The following is a 19867-nucleotide window of genomic DNA, read 5'->3' as shown; positions in this document are numbered from 1 at the left end:
AAAGGTACACACTGGTCAGCTCCCCCGCTGCTTAGAGGCTTTCTCATGGGAAAGGGGTGTGAACTTTGGAAAAAGTATAACTTGGTGTAATGGAATAATAAAGGGGAGCACGATGCTCAAATCGTATCGGTGTTCGTATCGTGACTCTGGCTGGATTCCCCTGCTCCCACGACCCCCCCGCTACAGTATGATGCTGCCCAGCAGCCCCACATGGCTTTTAAAGAAAAGTCGTGGCACCTTGGGTGTGGGCAGCCCTTCCCTGAGCTGATTCCTGCAGCCCTTACCCAGCAGAGATGATCTGCCAGGCCCTCCCTCTCGCACAGAAGGGAGAGCACTCGTTGCTATGTGGAGCTGCAGCTCTGCAGCACAGGCTGCTGGTTCTGCTGTGCTTTGTGTGGCGAATGGAGGCACCTTGAACGCACAGTCCAGCCCCGACACAAACGGAGAGCGGCTGCTGCCGGAGATAACTGCGGCACAGCCTTCTCCTGGCACAGCAGGCAGTGTTTACATCCCTCTGAAGAGGGGGGTTTGTCCTTCCCTGGGCACAGATCATTAACCACTCACTGCTCCAGCAGGAAGATGCTGCACCAAATCCTTCTGTCCCTTTCCCCAGCCGTGCTTTCACCACTCCGTGCTGGGCACGAGGATGAAGCCCAGCCTTCACACTCCAAGAGCTGTGTCCATCCCATGGAGATGCCACCTGCCCTCCACATGTGAGGACACGAGAGCCAGCAAAGTGTCTGGAAGGGGAGGTCAGACCTGCCCTGCCCCGCTGCCCTGTGTGGGGGGACGTTGTTGTAGGCAGCTTCCAGCAGCTGGTGGCTGGCAGGAACAGGTGGTGGAGGTGAAGGCTGACACCTCTCAGCGCTTAATCGTTCCCGTTAGTAGCTTTATGAATGGCAGCCAAAAAGTGCCATAATTGCTGCAGTGACGCTTGCTAATGACTCGAGTTAGATCTGGCAAGTAGTCAAAGGCAGGAGAGAAGAAGCAAAATTGCAGGAGCAGCATCTGAATTCCTGCCTTGGACCACTGCAGGGGAGAGCAGAGCGAGCCCAGCTTGGGACCGGCAGGCACGGACAGGGAAGGACCAAGCATGATGGGTGAGCAGAGAGAGCTATTCCAGCACACCCCTTGCCTGCCCTTGGGAAGAGAACTGCATGAGAAAGGAGAAGTGGGAATAGACAAACAAGCCCAAATTTTCATCGTAGCTCAAAACCCTTTTTCTTCGGGGAATATGGTGACCCACCTCCTAGAGAACATCTTTCTACTCCAAAATCACCTCGAATCACCTGGGAGAAGCAGGGTAACTCAGCCCACCTCCAGCCCCAGCACCACCTCCAGCCCCAGCACCACCTCCAGCCCCAGCACCACCTGTCCTGCACTGCAGGTGCCTGGGGACATCCAGCCTGCCGTGGCTCCCACTGCTCCACCCTTGTGGCCATGGGAGAGCCATGCCCAAGGAGCAATCCAGCCCCTCCTGAGCTAACAGCACGCTCCTCCTGATTATGTATCTGTTTCTGAATGTTAACAAACAGTAGGCAGCAGCTGATTGAGTGGGTTATTAGCAGAATGAAGACAGATGGTGGAGGATTAACTCCAAAGTGTCTTCATTGCACGGCCGTCACTGCAGACAGCTCTTCCTCTCCCTCTGTCCATGACTGTCACCAGCTTCATTCCACCCCACAGCTCCCAGTGCACACCAGAGCAAGGGCCCAGCACGAGACGAGCCCATCATCAATCACAGAGCCGGGATGAGCGCAGAGCAGCCACGCTGGAGCTGTGCCTTTGTGCTCCCCAGCCAAATTCCACCCCCAAATCCAGGCTTTTCCTGCTGAGGCCCTTACAAAGTGAGAAGTGGTCGCACCTGACACAGCACAGCAGCGCAAGGACAGTGCCCATATCGGGTTTGCTGTGCCCATCACGTGGTGCTTGACATCTGGGAGAGGCTCCAACACCTCACCTGGACCTGTCTGATCCCTACACAGAGACTGGGATGAGGAGCTGATGGAACTGACATGGGCAGAGGCACGTCCATGGACACAGGTCTTGGCTCCTCATCCTGGGGCCCACCTCAGCTGGAAGAGCCACATCTGCAACCAGCTGTGCTAATGGACATCACCCCTTGCCAGCTGGTCAACAAACAGCATAATGCCACCACAGACCCTTGCTGGGCATCTCTAACCCACATCTCTTTCACCCCGCTGGGAGAGGTTCCCAAACTGGTCTGTGAGCATCCAGCCTGGATGTTCTCTGTGGAGACAGCCAGAAGAGCCATGTTCACAGAATCACAGAATATCCTGAGGTGTGAGCAACCCACCAGGATCATCCAGCCCAGCTCCTGGCCCTGCACAGACACCCCAAATCCCACCCTGGGCATCCCTGGCAGCGCTGTCCAAATGCTCCTGGAGCTCTGGCAGCCTCGGGGCTGTGCCCATTCCCTGGGGAGCCTGGGCAGTGCCCAGCACCCTCTGGGGGAAGAACCTTCTCCCAAAATCCAACCTAAGAAATGATTTCCCATCAGTAAATGATTCTTCCACACTGTCAAGGCCTCCAACTCCTCTTGCGCTTATCTACCTCCAAGCCATTGTAGATGTCTCCAGTAAATGACAGGAAGGTTCTAATGGTCCCTGCAATTACCTGTTTCCTCCAGGATGGAAGAAACCTCCCACACCTCGTATTATCCCACCGCCCCACTGCCTTCCTGTGCTTTCAGTTCCTTCAGCTCCCCTGTAATTACTGACAGGGCTGTTCTCTAGACTCTTTTTGAAAGGAGAAAAAGCTCTCACTTGGCACAAATAGAAAAGGGGAGCTGCTCTCTCTCCTCACCCTGGCAAGGGAACTGGCCCAAAGAGTCCGGCTCAGGCACCCTGGGCAGGAAATTCCTGTAGATGACCAGAAGTCTGACCCCACCCCAGCTTACACACCATACAGTGTGGATCTGCATGGCAGTCCACCAAAACCCTGGGAAGCTGGATGTCTGCAACTATCTGGAACTGCTTCTACTGAAAACACAAGTCCTAGGTGGTCTTTGTAGCCATGGAAATCCCCCTGACTTTTGTTTTTGGCAGATTGTACCTTTAAACATAATGGCCCTGCAGCCTGCAGGGGCCAGAAACTGGCTGCACGTCAGGCAAGAACACTTTGTTCCCTTTCCCTCACAAAAGCTTTACTTTTGGCCTTTCATGGGTCTTTGTTCTCTCCACACAAAGCCGTGCTCAGCCTGAAAAGGGGCCTCACTTCGTAGGCTGACGCAGGCTCTGAAGCCATCAGGGGACCAGAGCAATCCCAAAGGATTGGCAGGGTGCCCAGGGTCCTGCCAGCTCTCCAACACCCTGTGAGCATCCCCAGGGTCTGGGCACAGCCACCAGCAGCCTGTCCAAGAGGCTTGAGGGACAGGAAGGTACCGAGAGGGAGGCTGCACCTTCTCACAGCACTCGTGTCCCATGGGGCGACCCCTTCCCATTAAAAACATCCTCTAATCAATGTTTAAAGAGCGTGTGGTAATTAACAAGCATGAGGTGAAGTCTTGTGAAGTACTTTCCCCATGTTATCAGCTCAGTATCAGGGCTCCTGGGAGCGTGAAGGAACCTTTGATCTTCTAACAGATATTTGAGCCATAAACTTCCTCTGCGAGAGTTTTACTCCATGGAAACAAACTCGCCTTTTACTCTCATGGAAAAAGGCTTCCTGCAGGAGCAGATGCCCCCATGGCTAACTGCTGGCAAAACCCCATCCCATGCAGGGAAAAAGACTCATGCAATCATTTGGGTCAGAAGGGACCTTTCAAGGTCACCCAGCCTGACTCCCCTGCAGTGAGCAGGGACACCTTCCTCTAGACCAGGTTACTCAGAGCCCCATCCAGCCTGACCTTGGATGTTCCCAGAAAAGGAAACGCAGTAGGGTAAGAGATCACACCCTTTGTCCCAACTATTTCCAATCAGAACCCCTAAAAACGGTTAAATCCACGCTTGGGTCAAGTTTCCAATTCCCAGAGTGACCTCACAGAAGCCAAACTCTCCGTGACACATCCTGGAGACCCTCCCATCTCACAGGGCTCTGGGCTTCCTTCTCTCATCCAACATTAATCAGAAGGTGCTGCACCAGGGTTGGCTCCCGGAAGAGAAACTACCAGAAGCAAGGATGCCACTTCTTCTGAGCATAAATGGTTTTTGTTTAGTTATTATGCTTCATAATTATTTATGATATTTCTATGGATTAATCAATGCTCATAAAGTACTTGGGGAATGAGTGGAATATAAAATAGGGAAATTTTAGAAGAAGTTTGAAGAGCAATATAACGGCGACTCTGCGAGGTTCAAAGGCACTGGAAACTGGGATTTTGGAAGTGTCAGGTTAACCACTACCTCCCAACTAGGATAAAAAGAGTACATGCAGCAATTGCTGCAAGAGCTTCCCATGTGACAAATCCCTTCTGTAGGAAAAGACAGTGGATTTTGGATGTATGGAAATATGAAGCTCCTGCTCTTCTCTTGCAGCTTCACACAGGGGGCTCCCCACATCCACACCCTCTAAGATGTTCCAGAGATCAAAGGGGAAGTAGAATTTTCTCCTGGGTGGGAACAAGAACCCAGCACATCCCTAGAGGTGAGGCCCCTCACAATGAGATTGCTAAAGAGGAAGAAGAAGAGAAGGTGAGGGAACTGCTCACCTTCAGTCATCCTGCGGTACTTCTCCTTGTACATGAACCCCAGTACTAGGCAGCATCCTCTTCCCGGGAGCCCCAGTTCTGCAAGAGAAGAGAGCGCGGTGTTAGACTGGGCTGGGGACAGGAGCAGGAACCTGGGGATGCTGCAGGGAGCAAATCCTGCTGGAGACACCCTTCAGGAAAAGCACCAGTGAGGTGGGCATGTAGCTGAAGTCTTTGGTCAGCCTCACAAAGCTAAGCTTGGCTGGGCCCCAAGCCAGTGTGTCTGGAGACAGGAGGGTGGCTGTCCCCTCCCTGTCCTGTCCTTAAGCACTCCTCTATTCCAAGTGAGGGAATGAGCTGCATCTTCCTCCACAGCAGCGTGTTGCAACAACAGGACTCTTTTATCCCTTTCTCCCTTAGTGGGCAGCAAAGTGAAATGGGAAATGGCCCTCAGGAGGGAAGATAACTCTGGCCTGAGGAACCTTGCTCTTTAGAAGCAAGCCAGTGACCCTATGAGCAGGAGAATGCCAGAGTCTGAGGAGGCACAGGCCTTTGATTCCTTGATTTGTTAATGGGGCTTTTTGACTCTTGGTAACAAACAGAGAGATCTGAGCGTGGCTTTTTCCAGAAGTAGGCTGCGAGCACAGGCGCTGTCCCCGTGCGCATCTCAGAGCGGCAGAGAGCTCTCATTCTTCAAACAAATTCTCCCGTGTCACAGTGCAGAAAATTAAGGTACCATGTCCCCAGCGCTGCCTGCGGACCTGCAGAGCTCCTCGGGGGCTTCTGCGCTCTGCAGAGCCCCGCTGATCAAAGCCCCTTTGATGTTTACTTAATGTGGCTGTGGACTCTGCAGAGCCCCCTCTGCCGAGGAAGGAGCGCTGGGAAGTTGTGCCGCGCACAGGAGGGGAAGGCGGCGGAGCAGGAGGGTGGAGAGCGCAGCGGTGGCTGGAGAGAGGAGCAGGAGTTGCCTGGCAAACTTGGCTTTCAGTGCCACGAGGCAAACTCGGGGTTGAATTGCGGGTCTGGATCGTGTCCAGAGGAAGAGGGAAGTGTGATGTGATGTGATGTGATGTGATGTGATGTGTGGGGAAGATCCCCAGATCCACGTGGGTATAGACACACATACAGAGAATCCCTCCCTGACGGTGCTCGCTGCCATGGCATCCCAGCAGAGTGGTTATATCCTCCTCTTGTGCACAGTATGAGGCAGAATTTGAGCCTAAACCTAGAAAAAACCAGACTTCTTTTGGTTCCAGGGCACTCAGGGTATGCACCAGCCCAGCTAAAGCACTTCCTCTAACATCATACAGAGCTCCACCTTGCAGGAGGCTCCTGGTCCTAAGGCTCCCACTAGGGAGGATCCAGCATCTAACCAAAACAAATCACACATGTAAACCCACTGAGGGTGATGCTCAGACAAAAGAAAGTCTCTTGAGATACTCAGAGTAAGCTGAAATTTAATTGCTCCCCTAAATCTGCCTCGCCCTGGAGGAAATGCCCTGGAGAGAAGCAGGCATCTCCAGAATGTGACTCACTTCACCTTTCATGATGTCTTTGGGGCTGCTTGTAACTCTCTCATCGGCCAAAAAAGGTGGTGACTAACTCAGGTGGAGATGTCTAAAGATCAGGGCAGATGAATCAACCACCAGAAGAATTAGCAGGAAGGGGTAATGAGCAACCTGTGATGGTGGGAACCCGTTCTCCTGCTCTGCAGGACAGAGGTAACGTGCTCCACCATGGTCTGCGCAAACAGGAAGGTGTCGGCCTGCAGGGTGTGGGATGCCTCTGACTGCAGGGACACCCAGCTCAGGCTGCCTCCCTCAGCCCTGCCCGATAACGAGAATCGAGAAGACCTTGCTGACCTTGGGGGGGTTTCCATGCAGGATCCTGTGGGGACACACACTCCGTGTGCCTGGCAGAGCCCGCCCGGAGCCTCCGGGCCCGACTGCGCAGAGCCAGCAAAGCAGGTGAGAGCCTTCATGTCTTTATTGATAGGAAAACAAAACGCCATCGATTGCTATTGAGCCTCTGACGAGCACCAAGGTATCAAAGTAATTAAAACAACACAATTAGATTAGCGTCAGACAAGGCAGCAGAGCCCACAGCGGAGCTGAGCAAGCCAGCATGGCTCTGACTCAGACGTGCATGCAGGGCCCCTGTGTGGATGTTGGCTCGGTTTTCCTGGACACAGACCTGGAATGAGGGGGGTGCCACACCCTGCACAGGCCACGAGCACAAACATCACCAAGATCATGGAATGGTTTGGGTGGGAACAGACCTTAAGGACCCTTCCATGGGCAGGGACACCTCCCACTGTCCCAGGCTGCTCCAAGCCCCATCCAACCTGGCCTTGGGCACTGCCAGGGATCCAGGGGCAGCCACAGCTGCTCTGGGCACCCTGTGCCAGGGCCTGCCCACCCTGCCAGGGAACAATTCCTTCCCAATATCCCATCCAGCCCTGCCCTCTGGCACTGGGAAGCCATTCCCTGTGTCCTGTCCCTCCATGCCTTGTCCCCAGTCCCTCTCCAGCTCTGCTGGAGCCCCCTTAGGCCCTGCAAGGGGCTCTGAGCTCTCCCTGGAGCCTTCTCCTCTCCAGGTGAGCACCCCCAGCTCTCCCAGCCTGGCTCCAGAGCAGAGGGGCTCCAGCTCTTGGAGCATCTCTGTGGCCTCTCTGGACTCTCTCCAGCAGCTCCACGTCCTTCTGATGATGGTGGCCCCCGAGCTTGGGGCAGCAGGAGCTGCAGTGTCCTGGGACAACAATCCCACCACTCAGGCGTCCAGCTGTCACCTTCCCACTGCAGTGAGCAAAAAGCTCCCAAAAAAGAGGTCATGGGCAGGGGCTCCAGCCCCATGCAAGGGCTGTGCTGCCCAACAGGCCCCAGGCCCAGCTGAGCCCTCAGAGAGGGAGGGGGGCTCAGGCTGAGCAGGATCCCAATGAAATGTGGGCTCCTGCCCCTCTGGAGCCTGGCTCAGCAGGCTGGTGTGGGTGCCTGTCTCCCGTCTGCCTCCCTAAGGGGTGCTATAATTAACACTTATAAACCACTTTGATATCCCATGATGAAAGGAGCTGTACAAAAGCACTGCATTATAATAATTCATACCATAAATTTGTGAGAACACGCAAAAATCTTTATAGCTAAAGGCACCTTTAAATACTTGAGAGTGCCTTTAAAAGGTAAAATAAGTCAAGATGACTCTGCTGCCTAAGGATGTCTCACCATTTTGGCTTTTAGTGGCTACCTAAAGCTAAAATAGTTAAGCAGACACCCAGCATTTTAAATATCTTGGCTTTAGGGGGCTGCTGAGACACACTGAAACCAGAATGTTTTAACCCTTGCGTGCCCCCATCTCCCCCAAATCAATCCCATCCAATTCCTTGTGCTGACAATTGAATTTCTCAGCAGGGCAAAAGTAGTTACAGCTGAAGTTGATCATCCCACGCACTGTGACAAAGTGGGAGCTAAAGTACCCTGGTTGGAAAACACACAGCAGAACCATGGTTTTGACTCTCTCAGAAGTACCTGCATTAATTCACCCCCAAACTGGCAGTGGAGCCACTCCCTGGGCAAAGCAGGAGCAAATTCAAACCATGAATTGACACTGACAACGAAGCAAAAGCTTCAAAAGAAACACAACCTCGGAGTCTTCGAGAAAGGGATCCTCAGCCTGGGAAATGGAGGGGAAAGACGTTTAGGAAGAAAGATCTCTCAGTGCTGGCCCAAACTACGGATTCCTTCTGCTTTTTCCTCAGTTCTTTCATTGTATGGTATTTCCTCACTCAATTTGAAGGCAACTCCTTCGCTCACCACTGAGGAAGGGAACAAAATATCCGATCACCGGTGCACTAAAGGCTGAAGCTGCAAAGCTGTAATAAGGGTTTATTAACATAATCATAATGTGTACTATTGTGTAGCTGTATCCCACCAGGAATGATAATAAATGTTTAATAGCCCAATAATACCTGTTTAATAATTTTTCAGCTCACCCTGTCTAATTGCAAGTTTATTAAAGAACGATAAACTTTATAATCGTTGTAAAGGCATAATTGCAATTCCATTGCTTATTTAATATCGAGCTAATGATATTACAACTAAGTTATATTTTCCCATACATATTAAATATCAATTAGCTGGTTTAAGCTATTGATTTGTATTTAATTAACTATGCTATTATATACCAATTAAACTCTTATAAGAGAAGCAGAAACAGCTGGTCTCTTAAATTAAATTTTTAAAACTTTGTATTAACATAAATAACACATTTCCATTTTCTCATGTTTTCCTTCCACAGTGATGGCAATTTGCTACCTGTAAATAATTCTTCCAATTGCATGTTATATCCATGAGTTTCACTCTACTCTACAACTCTTTAACTCCTCAAGAAAGTTTTTCTTTCTGGGATGGGGAATGGGCAACCTCAGTGGCAGATATCCTACTGTCAGTGACACCGAAACGTGGGAACTGGGAAAGGCAGAGCGCTGGAAAAGCCTCATCTCACCTGGGGATCCCAGAAGCAAAGAACTCAGCTGGGAGCTCTTCAAAGAGCACGAAATTCTCCAAGGAAAGCAGCTCAACATCTCCCTAAGTTGGCCAGCAAGGTGACAGGAGAAGATCCTACGTCACCAAATCGAAGAGATTTTGGTTATTACACACTTTGATGGAGAAACCTCATCCTCCTGCTTAGAAGTTTCCTGTTCTGGTGGGTCCAGTTGCCTGCTGTGTATGGATGCCTTGAGAAAGCAGCAACACAGACAGAAGATCCCAAGGTTTTCCATGCTCCTGGCTTCACTGTGTCTAGGGATGCTGCATCCCAAAAGTTTGAAGAAACACATGAAGGAGCATTTTCTTCGTTTTTCTGCATCCTGATTTCCAGGCTCAGAACCATCCCAAACATCCCTGTGACCTCTTTTCAGAGGACTCTGCCCTGGGCACCCAGGGAGCACCTTTCCCTCCACGTTCTCCTGCCATGAGTGCTGGGATCAAGCCTCCTCCCTCGATGCATCCACGAGCATTCCTGAGCCACCCAAACTCCCGCTGCAGTTCGGCAGAGAGCAAACGGATCCTTCGGCACGGAATTTCTATATTGCACTGGTAAGTGTGCAGAGCAATCCAAGATCCTCAGAGATTAAAAAAGCCATACAAATGCACATTATTATTAAATCTGTGCCTGGTTAATTTATAAAAATGTATTAAAAAACCTAAGAGGCTTCCCAGATGAGAAAATGGGCACATTACTGTTTGAAATATGAATGAAGCAGAGATCAGTGTTAAATGGCGGAGTGGTATTGTATTTTATTTTACAGTGCTCTGCAAAAAAGTTGCATTTATAAACCCATTTATTGTATTATGTACTCGCAAACCACCTTGTCATCCATTTATTGCCCAAATAAAATCTTAAAAGCGGAGGATTAGTTGAGTGTGTCCCTGTGGGACCACAGTCTAACTTTAAAGAATCCATCAGTGAAAGAAAACAGATGGAGCAAAGATGTTTGCCAGCTCATTGCTCCGAGATGGAAAACACAACTGGCTATTCTCCCACAGCCCACAGACCTGGAAAGAGAGAAGGATATCCGGCAGGGCTTGTGGAGAACTGTCCCCACTCAGGAGCCAGTCCTGCCTGGAATTTGTCATTCCAGTCGCCTCTCCTATTGCTGTACAGGGTGAAGACCACCTCGGAGAGGACAGATCAACTTTGCATGGCAAGGGAAAACTCCCCAAAATCATATAAAATGTCTGCTAAGACCTAAATTGCCTTAAACACCACTGGAGAGGCACCTACCTGCATTTGGGAACAGCAGCAGCACAAAGCAGTGCCAGAGCTGTTGTCCCTACTGGGAATTTCTGGTGCTGGAGGGTGAAGGTCTGGAGGATCCTTGAAACTTCTCTCAAACATTTTTCTGGGTTAAAAACCATAATGGAAAAAGACAGGAAAGCTTGGGTGTGCTAATTTTTGCTGTGCCTCTTTCAACCCCGTAGAAAACCGGAGTCTCCATAACCCAGGAGGAGATTCTCTGGGACAAACAACTTCGGACAGGCACATGCCTGGAGTACACTGGAATCCAGCTCTCCAAGTGCCTTGAAAGGCATCAGCACTGGAAGCTTCAAGAGGAAGAGCAGAGAAACACGCAGGAGGCAGCTCTTCCCAGGAACAAGCTCTGCCCCGGTACCAGACAATTAAAAGTTGCTTCTTAGCAGGAAACACAACTGGCAGAAGGGGAAAGAAAGAAGAGGGGTTTGTGCTGCTGAGCAAAGAGAATGATATCCCTGTGTTGCCTGGCTAATGAAGGGAAAAGAGGCACCTCCAAGTTGTAACTCGGCACTGGAGTGTTTTGAAGAGTTTTTTTTCTCTAGTGGCAGCACAGAGCCTTTGGTCCCTAAAGTTCAGAACTGAATCCCTCTGTATTCCCTGCTCTCCTCCCCAGCCCTTCATGGCTGATGCACTTTTTCTGAACCTCTCACAAACATGTCCAATTTGGGGAGCATCCGACAAGAGAAGAAAAAATCTTCACAAACCTCCAATCCAGTCATTCTTTGGACTATTTATTTCCTGAAGTTAAGGAATCTGATGGAGCTGCAATAGGGAAAAACAATTCACCTCAGAATAAGGTGGCTGTTGGTACCTGAACCTTCCCACACAAACAGCTTTCCCAGCTTCGTGTGCTCAGGTATGTGTTAACACTGGTCCAAAATGCTTTGCTAAGGCCTTGGGGCAGCAAGTTCCACAGCTTAACTACATCTCTCGTGCAGGAAAAAGTATTTTCTCTGTATTTCCTACTGTAAAAGTCGTAACTTCCACACAGGGTTTTATTTGAAAGAAAACCAAATAAAAGGTTATGTAGAAACAATCTGTTTTCCTTACTACTGAATATCAAACCCACTCCTGTTTGCACCGCTGAGACCTGGGTCAGGTACCCCACAGAGACAGAGAATTCCACATGATCTGGCAAAAAACACCCCCAGGCATCGGAAAAGGCTGGTGGGGCTGCCCATGATCCCAACTCCAAGAAACAGTCCCGTGCGCCTTTGGCTGGCACCTGCTCCCTCCATACCCCCCTTCTGAAGGCCCCACTCCTGTAGGGTTGCTGTTTCCTTTCACAGTCTCATGGGATGCAGGTGTAGCTCCAGCATTTCCCCCCAGTTCACACAAGTTTGGAGTATTTTTTGAGAGCCTGGCCTGGCTCAGCCCCTCTGATGCTCCTGGCTTTGCTGCAGTTTGTGAGATTCCTGTATTGTTCAACCAATTTCCCCGGCTGGTGGCTCTGACCTGCACTTCGAGGGCTTCCCAGGGAACTAATGAGCTTCACTCCAGCCCATTGTACCTGCTGCTCCAGCCAAATCTTCCAATGTTCAGTTCCAATGCAGCGAGCCGCTGCAGGAAGGTCTGGAACAAACCTTCCAGGGAAATTTAAGCAACAGGCAGGCACCTGCCCATGCATTCCCCAGGCTCTCCCGGGGTTTCCCCAGGTCAGCCCCTGAAACCAGGATGCATCACCATCCACGTCATCCCACCAGGAGGAGATCTGAACTGATTTGCTGATTCCAGGGAGGTGGCAGGGCAGCCAGGGGCACGGCAGGGCAGCCAGGGACACGGCAGGACAGCCAGGTGTTGGGCACATCTGTCTTGGCCTCATCATAGATCCACGTGCTCCATGGAGCTCCTCGTGCCCCCTCGGGACATGAATGGTGAGGATAGGAGAGGGGAACAGGCAGCATCTCTTGCCCTGTCTGACTGCTCCACCTCCTCCAGGAATTCCTGTGCTCCAGCCAAGGGCCCTGGGCCCTGGGCCGTCTGTCCTCCACTCTCTGCTTGGCAGCTGAGCCCTGGACTCGCAGCCACTCAGGGACCTGCCTGCCACCGATGCCACATTACTTCCTTCACCCACCTTCTCCCACCCCACCAAACCCAGGGGCCGCGCATTCAGCTCCAGACAGCAGAAACCTGACCCCACCCTCCATGGAGAGGAAAGGGTGGAGGACATGTATGGAACCCATCCCACCTTGCCACCGCACCTCGTCCACTGAACAAAGCTCTCCAGGGAAATAAAACACCTTGATGGGGACACGGCCCAGAGCCTGGAGAAGCTCCAGGGTGTGCAGCACACGGGGTCTGCGTGAATCAGGGTGGGCTGCAAGAGAAGGGGTGTTTGGAAGATCGATTGAGCTGGTCCTGCTCCATCTCCAGTGCCTGTGCTCCTACAAACTGGGAGGGCTTCCCAGCAGGAATTGTGAGACTCTGAGATGGTCTAAAACCAGCTCAGAACAAAACTGACAGGGAGAAAGACACAAAGCCCATGTATTTTGATTCCTTAAGAATGCAGTGTTTTCTCTAAAGGCCTGATTTCGCTGGGGCTTCTCATTTTACTGAGAGCTGTTCCTCGCTCCTGCTGAGGGACCCCTGCATGTCCCACCCCAATCTGAGCGACACCAGCCACACACACAGCACGACACTATCCTGTAGCCTGGTGGGAACATCTCAGCGTGGAATAAATAACACTTCTTGTGCTCCCCTGGCACTCAGGGAGCCACACTTACATGCAGGTCTAGAGCTGCACACAAAGTGGGAGTGTCCCTGCCTCACACCCTACACAGAGCACCTTGTAAAAAACAAAGAAACAAACAAAACCCCCTAAAGGTGAAAAACCAACAAAATAAAACCAAACAAGTTCAGCTGGGAGGTGAACATGGCAATGGAAACACTTTGCAATAAACCCTGGAAGTCCCCACGCTGCTCTGACAGATTGTGGATAAGCCGGAGAGAAAAATAATAAAAATAAACCCACAGCACCGTAAAGGTCACATCTATAGCCACGCTCTGGATCAACAATGGCTCCTCCCACCTCCCACCTTGGACGTGGTGCTGCCTAAGCCACCCTTTTCACAAGTCTGGGAAGATGGGCAGCAGCACAGGGAAGCACAAACCACTTCTGCCCTCGGAGATGTGCTGGGATCACAGCTTTCCTCTGCCTGACCTCCGTCACTGCCTTCAAGCCCATGTGCCCCCGATCCAGAGAATCCCAGTTCCCAGCTGCTCCAAAGGCTCCATGTGCTGGACACCCCGAGAAGAGCCCAGATCCTCCAAGGTAGAGGAGCTGTGGTCCTTCCCTCCCCTCTGGAGGCAGGGAAAGCCCTGCAGCACTGTCCCATGAGCACAGACGACAGCCCAAGCAGGGATCCCTGCTGTCCTCCTATTACTGGGGAATCACACTCCAGCCTCACAAGCTCCATTACTCCTGTGTATCGTATAATTAAATTCTATTTGCTGGTTACCTCACAGCATGGCTGCAATTCTTCCGCATCTGAGGCGTTTTAAAAATATTTCTGATCTTCAGCTTCTATTTCATTTTTCCTCTCCTTGGCAACTCTCAGCTGTCTCTTTTAGCTGCCTTCCTGCCTGTGAGGTGGGAAGGGGCAGGAGACCTGCTGTGACCAGTTCATGCTGTGCTGTCTCCTCTCCAAGATGAAGGAGATTGGTGACGTGAATGTGTTATCTCAGGGCAGACCCACAGCACAGGTTAATCCCCATCTCCTCCTCAGATATCCAAACTTGAATTGCCTCCCAGGAATTTGAATGGGAGCTGAGGTACCTAAACAGCTTGGGGAACCTCGTGGTGGTGTCGCCAAACTATCCCAGATGAGCAGCTGGCCAAGGAGCAGCAATTCCAGGTTAATCCCAGTTGGAGATGCACTTGCTGCAGTCCCTGCTCCTCCCCTTCCGTTCAAACTTTCTGGAAGAGCTGTGGTGCTAAATGGAAAGGGCAGCGTGAGAACAGGCCCCAACCCTCCACCAAGGAACAAGGCCCCAGTTACAGGGAGGGGGGAAAGGCATAAGATTTAAGGGATTATCTCATCACCACATTTCCGTCCCTTTCTGCTTTGATTGAGGTATTGAGGTTTAAGTGCCCCGGCAGGGAGGGCTTTGGCCACGCTCAGCAGGAGGAGAAAGGAAAGTGAGTGGGCAAATCTCAGGCTGTGGGAGGCTGATTGCTGCCCTGTCCCAACCATGTTCCTTCCATGTCCCAGTGGGAGCAGACTCAGTCCCACCACGAGGAGCAAATCCATCACCCAGGCCATGCAGGCATCCCCAGCAGCGGCCTCAGGCTGGGCTGCTTCAGCTCCTGCCTGGCTCCAGAGGGGACACCACAGGCACTGAGCATCCACGACAACTTCAGGCTGCAGCATTTGGCCTAAATCTTTCCTCCTGCGATATTCGTGTCTCATGACCATCCCTCTCCCCTTTTCGAGCATTTGCAGTTTCCTGATTGACCTGAAAACTCACAATTTCTGCAGCCAGTCCCACTAGCTGGATCTTCCCACTGCAAATGCTTCACTAGCGACGCTCAGCAGCCTCAGCTAAAATCCTTGTATTTCACACCATGTTAAACCTTCCCTCCACCTCTACAGGTGCAATCAGCACAGGTACAGGGGAGGAAGGTAAACCAGGGAAGATGGGTATGAGGGAGGGACCAAAGCACACACACACTGCAGGGATCTCCCCATCCAGCAGCAGGGATTTCTCCCATGCAGCAGCAGGGATCTCCCACATCCAGCAGCAGGGATCTCCCCATCCAGCAGCAGGGATTTCTCCCATGCAGCAGCAGGGATGTCCCCATCCAGCAGCAGGGATGTCCCCATCCAGCAGCAGGGATTTCTCCCATGCAGCAGCAGGGATCTCCCCATGCAGCAGCAGGGATCTCCTCACCCAGCAGTTCCCCTCCTTGTGATGTGCCCTGACCAAAATCAGCCCCCGCTCAGGGCTGACTCGTGGCACTGGTGCCTTTCTGCACCTTCCCTGCTGCCCCCCACCAAACCCTATCACGGCACACAGCTCCTGCTGCCAGGGGGGCATTTTCCCAGCATTGGCCATAACGTGGATGATCTGTGGAAACAGCTCCCCTGCTTCCCCCAGCGCTGCTCCCGCGTGCACTCTCTCAATCCCATTAAAAGTAATGGGGTGAGATTGTCCAGCCCATTACTTTCAATGGCTTCGTTTCAGCCAGACAGCCTGAAGCTCCCATATCCTCCAAACAGCCAGCAGAGGAGCTCCAAAACTCCCCGCTTCATTAGCACATCGTGCATTCCAGCTTACCAGGGTTTAATTGGAAAGAGAGCCAAGCCTGTGTTAAGGTTTGCTAATTGCTGCAGGAGAGACACGAGCACTCCTTGCACCACTGACAATTATTTCCTTGCTCAGCAATTTTGGGTTCTTCAAGGTGGGAGGTTTTATGAAAATAGTCCAAGTTAGTTAAAAAAAAAAAAAGAGAGACATAAGCAAACACAGCCACAGGAGAGGGACTTTTTGGAATGGTTGTGTGCTCCAAGATTCTGCTGGGCTTGCCGGTGCTGGAGGGGAAATGCAGCTGCAGGAGGACCTGCCAGGAAGAAACATGGGTCTTGCAAAAAGCCAAGTGAAAATCATATATTTAAGATGCATCACAGTTTGATGCTGCAGTTTGAGTCTTTCTGAACTGCAAGCCCAATAATCCACTGAGGGCTGAGACAGGCCAAAAATCAAACCACTTCGCTTCCAAGACAGTTTGATATTACAAGATGCTCAGAAAGCTGTGCAGCCAAACACCTTTCTTTGGGAGACGCAGAAATCCCATTTCTGGTCTGATTCCTGACCTCTCCTTCTGCTCTGGGTTTATAAAAGCCTGGCAGAACTTGATCATATACAGCCACGTGCCCTGTTACAGCCAGGGAAGGGACCTATTAGGGATGTACATAACGATGTATCCGGAAGACTGAAATAATGGCATCTCAACAGCTGGCTAAAAAAAGTGGGAAGAGCTGAGTAGTTAAATTATAGAATATCCTGAGTTGGAATGGACCCACAAGGATTGAGTTGAACTCCTGGCTCTACACAGGACACCCCCAGAATCCCACCCAGTGCCTGAAAGTGTTGACAAATGGTTGATAAAAACTCCTCTGACAAAAAGCCATAAAACACTGGGAAGCTGCTGGTGGCACTCACAGCCAAGTGCTGGAAGCTTCCAGCCCAGCCTGGACTTTTCTTGCCTGTGAGCTGAGCCAAGAGCAGATTAGGAAGTACAGCTCTTCTCCACCAACCCCTGCGAGGTCTCTGGTGGCCCCAAAGGCTCAGGGTCATGCCCTGTTGTGATGCTGGGTCTCTCTGCTGCCGCTCCAAAGCTGTTAATGGGGTGATGCTCCAGCCCTGTCCAATCCAGGACGCGTGGCAATAAATTTTCCAGTGGCTGGAGCGGAGTGCAGCAACTGTGTGATTAGCATCTTTTTCTCCACTGCACATTTCATCTGTAAACTAAGATTAAATACCTGGAGGAAAAAAGCTGCAGGAAAAGGGAACTTTAATGTATTTCCACTGCCGAGCTCCCACAAGTGAGCGAACAGCTCGGATCTGAGGTCGGGGTCGCTTGTGGGGCAGGGAGCTTTGCCCATGTGCTGAGTCAAGTTATCCACGTTTCATGAAGGTGCTCTTTCTGTTAGAGCCATGGAATGGTTTGGGTTGGAAAGGACCTTAAAGATCATCGCATTCCATCCTCAAGGACATTTTCCACTGTCCCAGGCTGCTCCAAGCCCCATCCAACCTGGCCTTGGACACTGCCAGGGATCCAGGGGCAGCCACAGCTGCTCTGGGCACTCTGTGCCAGGGCCTGCCCACCCTCCCAGGAAAGGATTTCTTCCCAATATCCACCCTAACCCTGCCCCCCATCAGTGTGAAGCCGTTCTCCCTTGTCCTGCACTACCCTCTAACACAGCTGTGCCTCAGGATTCTCCTGACTGGAGCACTTGGCCTCTGAACCAGTGCTGTGAGGAGCAGCAAGGTCTGCCATCCCCTCAGAGCGAACAAGGGGAGCAGAACCGCTCCATTACCTGCCCGGCTTTGAACTCTCAACTCATTTAAACCCAACAAAACCTATTCCAAACGCCTGTCAAGCCTCACCGACCTCACTCGCCTGCAACCTCAGCCAGAGATAAAACAAGGGAATGAATTTCATGAATCGCATGGGAGATGAGGGATGGTGCCTGCTGTTGAGAAAGAAGGAATCATCACCTACAATTTCAGCAGCCATCAAAACATCGCTCTTCATCACTGCAACACGAGTGCCGGGGCAGTGATGCTGATAGGGCACCTCAGGTGGTGAGCACGTCGCATCACCATTTTTTAAAAAAAAAACAAACACAAAAACCTAACCAAAAGTCACACACAGAGAAAAAACCACCACACTTTTTGTTTCAGAGTGCATCCTACCCATAGCCGTAAGAGTGGTGTCAGGGCTTGTGAGCCATCCTTCCGAATCCCAAAATATAACTGACCCTGCACCCCCCAGGTGTTGTACCAAGCTTTCATTTTGCTCACAGATAGATGTGACCAGGGCATCCTGCACATAAACCACTCCTTGCAGGAGATATTGTCTGCTCCAAGAGGGAAGGACACAGAGATTTGAATGCTCTGGCTGCACTTGTCGGAAGTTTTTTTTCTTCTTGCCGAAAGGGAAATTCCATCATGCCCAACAGACAGGGCTGCAGGCCAGAGAAATATCATGGCATGGTTTGGGTTGGAAGAAACCTTAAAGCCATCCAGTACCACCCCTGCCATGGGCAGGGACACCTCCCACTATCCCAAGTTGCTCCAAGCCCCTTCCAGCCTGGCCTTGGGCACTTCCAGGGATCCAGGATGGATCCACAGCTTCTCTGGGCACCCTGTGCCAGGGCCTCCCATCCTCACTGTCAAAACTTCTTCCTTGTAGGCCCTTTGCTGTTCTATCTGCAAACATCTCTAAGCCACCTTTCCCCATTCCTGCCCATCCTCTCTGCACAGGGAGCCAGGCACACACAGCTGACCTGCCCTGAATTCCCAAGGAGTGGGAGGATCCGTGTTCGGAGCGCTGATGGATGGGCACGCACCGCCCGCCTTTCAAAGGACATTACATGCCACTGCTGTAATCAATAATGTATTATTTCCTCTGTGTTTTATATCCTCGTGTTTATTATGTGTAAATAGGGATTTACAGTGATCTGAGCGCGCTCATTTAGCGCAGCTGACACCCTGCATATGAGATCCGCCAGCCGCCCCTCGGGACCTGCGGGGAAATGAAACGAGGCTTCTCCCACAAAGCCTTCTTTGCCAAAGAAATGGGCAAAGAAAGGAAGAAAAAAGGGAATAAAACAAGGCCAAGGTAGAGAGATCAGAGCCTGTGCACATAGGATGGAACGCAGGATGAGCGCCAGTTCTGGGATTCAGAGTCACGCCGGCATCACTGTGAAAAGGACGTCAAACGCTGCTCTCATCTCAAGTCCAAGGTGCTGCTTCCAGGAGGAAAAGGAAGGTTGGGGTGGGGGAGAAACTTCCCCTTGAAAGGCATTGGCATACCTATGCAAAGTTCCTTCTTATTTGATCTCGGGCACAAAGAGCAGAACAGAAGCGTATCATCCTTTGCAGCTAAAATGAAAAAATAAAGAGGACTTTTATCCCAGATCCATTTATCTCAGGTAATAAATTCTGCTCCTGCCTGCAGCCAGTCAGTATTTTACAGGTGGGTAACTTTCTCGCTGGAAAAATGAACAAAGCAATCAAAATAATTTGCTAATTCATTTCATACCCTCTTTTTTTTTTTTTTTTTTGTTTGGAAGCCTAAACTGCAAGTTAAAACGAACCCGAATAGCCTGGTGTGTTGTGTCAACGTTTTGTTCAAGAAATATCAAAGCGACACTGAAATTCTTAATTGTCTCTTAAGAGAACACACCTCCAGAAGTTACACAGCACTTCCCAGCAGGAAAGCGATGCCGTGGCTGGATTGAACAGCCACGTACGGTTCCTGTAGGATGGCAGCAGCCTAAAGGTCTCCTTACACCTTTTGGGAAGTGTCCCTGCCTGTCTCCGCAGCAGCTGTGGCACGTCCATCCTGGAACACCTTGGGATGCAAGGACACCATTCTGCTCCCACGTTCCTGGTGAAAGATCAAACGGAGCAGCCTGACCTGTCCCCGGCAGGTTCTCCATCCCTATTCCTGACCAACGGAGCAGCTCAGCAGAACAGTCAAGCACACGCCTGGGAAATACAGGCCTGAGCAGCTTTCCTGTGCCAAGTTATCCCAGCACTCCCAACGTGTGCCTTTCCCAACATCTGTGCCCTATCTCGTGTCCTCTCGAGCTCATCTTGGTGCATCCAGCCAAGGAAAAACACGACTCTGCACCAGAAACAAACCCCTTGGGCTCAATCTTCCCTTCTGGCTGTGCCAGA

General features: G+C 51.3%; 1 protein-coding gene across 1 annotated transcript in view; it reads right to left on the bottom strand.

The window, feature by feature from the left end:
* KIRREL3 (kirre like nephrin family adhesion molecule 3) overlaps positions 1-19867 on the bottom strand; it is a gene marked incomplete at both ends in the record, with an annotated part of 344332 nt that overhangs the window by 116625 nt on the left and 207840 nt on the right. The window contains one exon of the mRNA XM_082296886.1: positions 4670-4747. Within this exon, the coding sequence (XP_082153012.1) occupies positions 4670-4747 (78 nt within the window). The remainder of the gene's footprint in view (positions 1-4669; positions 4748-19867) is intronic.

Source organism: Coloeus monedula (genome assembly GCF_965178545.1).
Source record: "Coloeus monedula genome assembly, chromosome: 25".
NCBI classification, from domain to species: Eukaryota; Metazoa; Chordata; class Aves; order Passeriformes; family Corvidae; genus Coloeus; species Coloeus monedula.
The sequence above is the reverse complement of the archived record's forward strand: the minus strand, read 5'-3'. Positions and strand labels throughout refer to the sequence as shown.